The 808-nt window shown below is 40.1% G+C and overlaps 1 protein-coding gene across 1 annotated transcript in view; it reads right to left on the bottom strand.

Annotated features, from left to right (window-relative positions):
- Nucleotides 1–241: 241 nt before the first annotated feature.
- CSUI_006660 (uncharacterized protein) overlaps nucleotides 242–808 on the bottom strand; it is a gene marked incomplete at its 5' end in the record, with an annotated part of 883 nt that continues 316 nt past the window's right edge. The window contains one exon of the mRNA XM_068066814.1: nucleotides 242–733. Coding sequence (XP_067921208.1) covers nucleotides 493–733 — 241 coding nt within the window. The remainder of the gene's footprint in view (nucleotides 734–808) is intronic.

The raw sequence follows: 808 nt of genomic DNA, 5'->3' as shown, positions 1-808 counted from the left end.
GATTCTATACACTACATTCTCTGTTAAACATCATCAAATACTTTCTAACCTACTGCACTCTTTCTTCGGATTAAGACGCTCCTCCCTGAAGAGCCGAATGCATGCATACAGACAGGCATATGACCGGTTCATCTTCTCAGTGTGAAGAAACTTCAGAGCCTTTTGCTTTCATCGACTCTCTCTCCACTTTGAAACACAGAAATCTCTTTTTAAGTCACTCGGAAGTCTGTTTTCTTCTTCTTCTCCTCACAGAAACTCGAGAAGAAGAAACAGAAGAAATACACTAGACACTAAAAGGAAGCGAGACCAGGAGACAGAAGAGACATAGACTGAAAAAGAAGAGAGATAGATGAATGAGAATCCTCCTTTCAGTCTCTTCACTGTTTTTCTTTCCATACGACAGTTAGCGGAATTGCACTTCTGATCAACTCTTCTTCTCTCTCTCTAGCCTCTCTCTTCTTCACACTGAGCCTTCTCTTCTTCTTCTTCTTCTTATCCTCCTCTTTGCTGCTGTTGTTGAGCTTTCTTGGCCATCTGATACTTTTGCATGACATTTGCATTTACGCTTCTCTTGTTACCTTCCATTCTCTTTTGACTCTTCTCTCCTCTCTTCTTCTTATTCTTCTTCTGGAAACATTTCTGATTCGGACGGTGTAAATGCACTCTCTCTTTGGCGGTCTCTTCTTCGGTGCTTAACTTCTTCTTTTTCTTCTTGAAAGAAAATGGATGGAATCTGTTACGCAAAAGAGATAGAAACACAAAATAACATGGAAAACTTCAGACACACGAGCTATCTATCTATCTATCT

The sequence above is a fragment of the Cystoisospora suis genome (genome assembly GCF_002600585.1).
Source record: "Cystoisospora suis strain Wien I chromosome Unknown contig_3403, whole genome shotgun sequence".
Classification (NCBI taxonomy): domain Eukaryota; phylum Apicomplexa; class Conoidasida; order Eucoccidiorida; family Sarcocystidae; genus Cystoisospora; species Cystoisospora suis.
The sequence above is the reverse complement of the archived record's forward strand: the minus strand, read 5'-3'. Positions and strand labels throughout refer to the sequence as shown.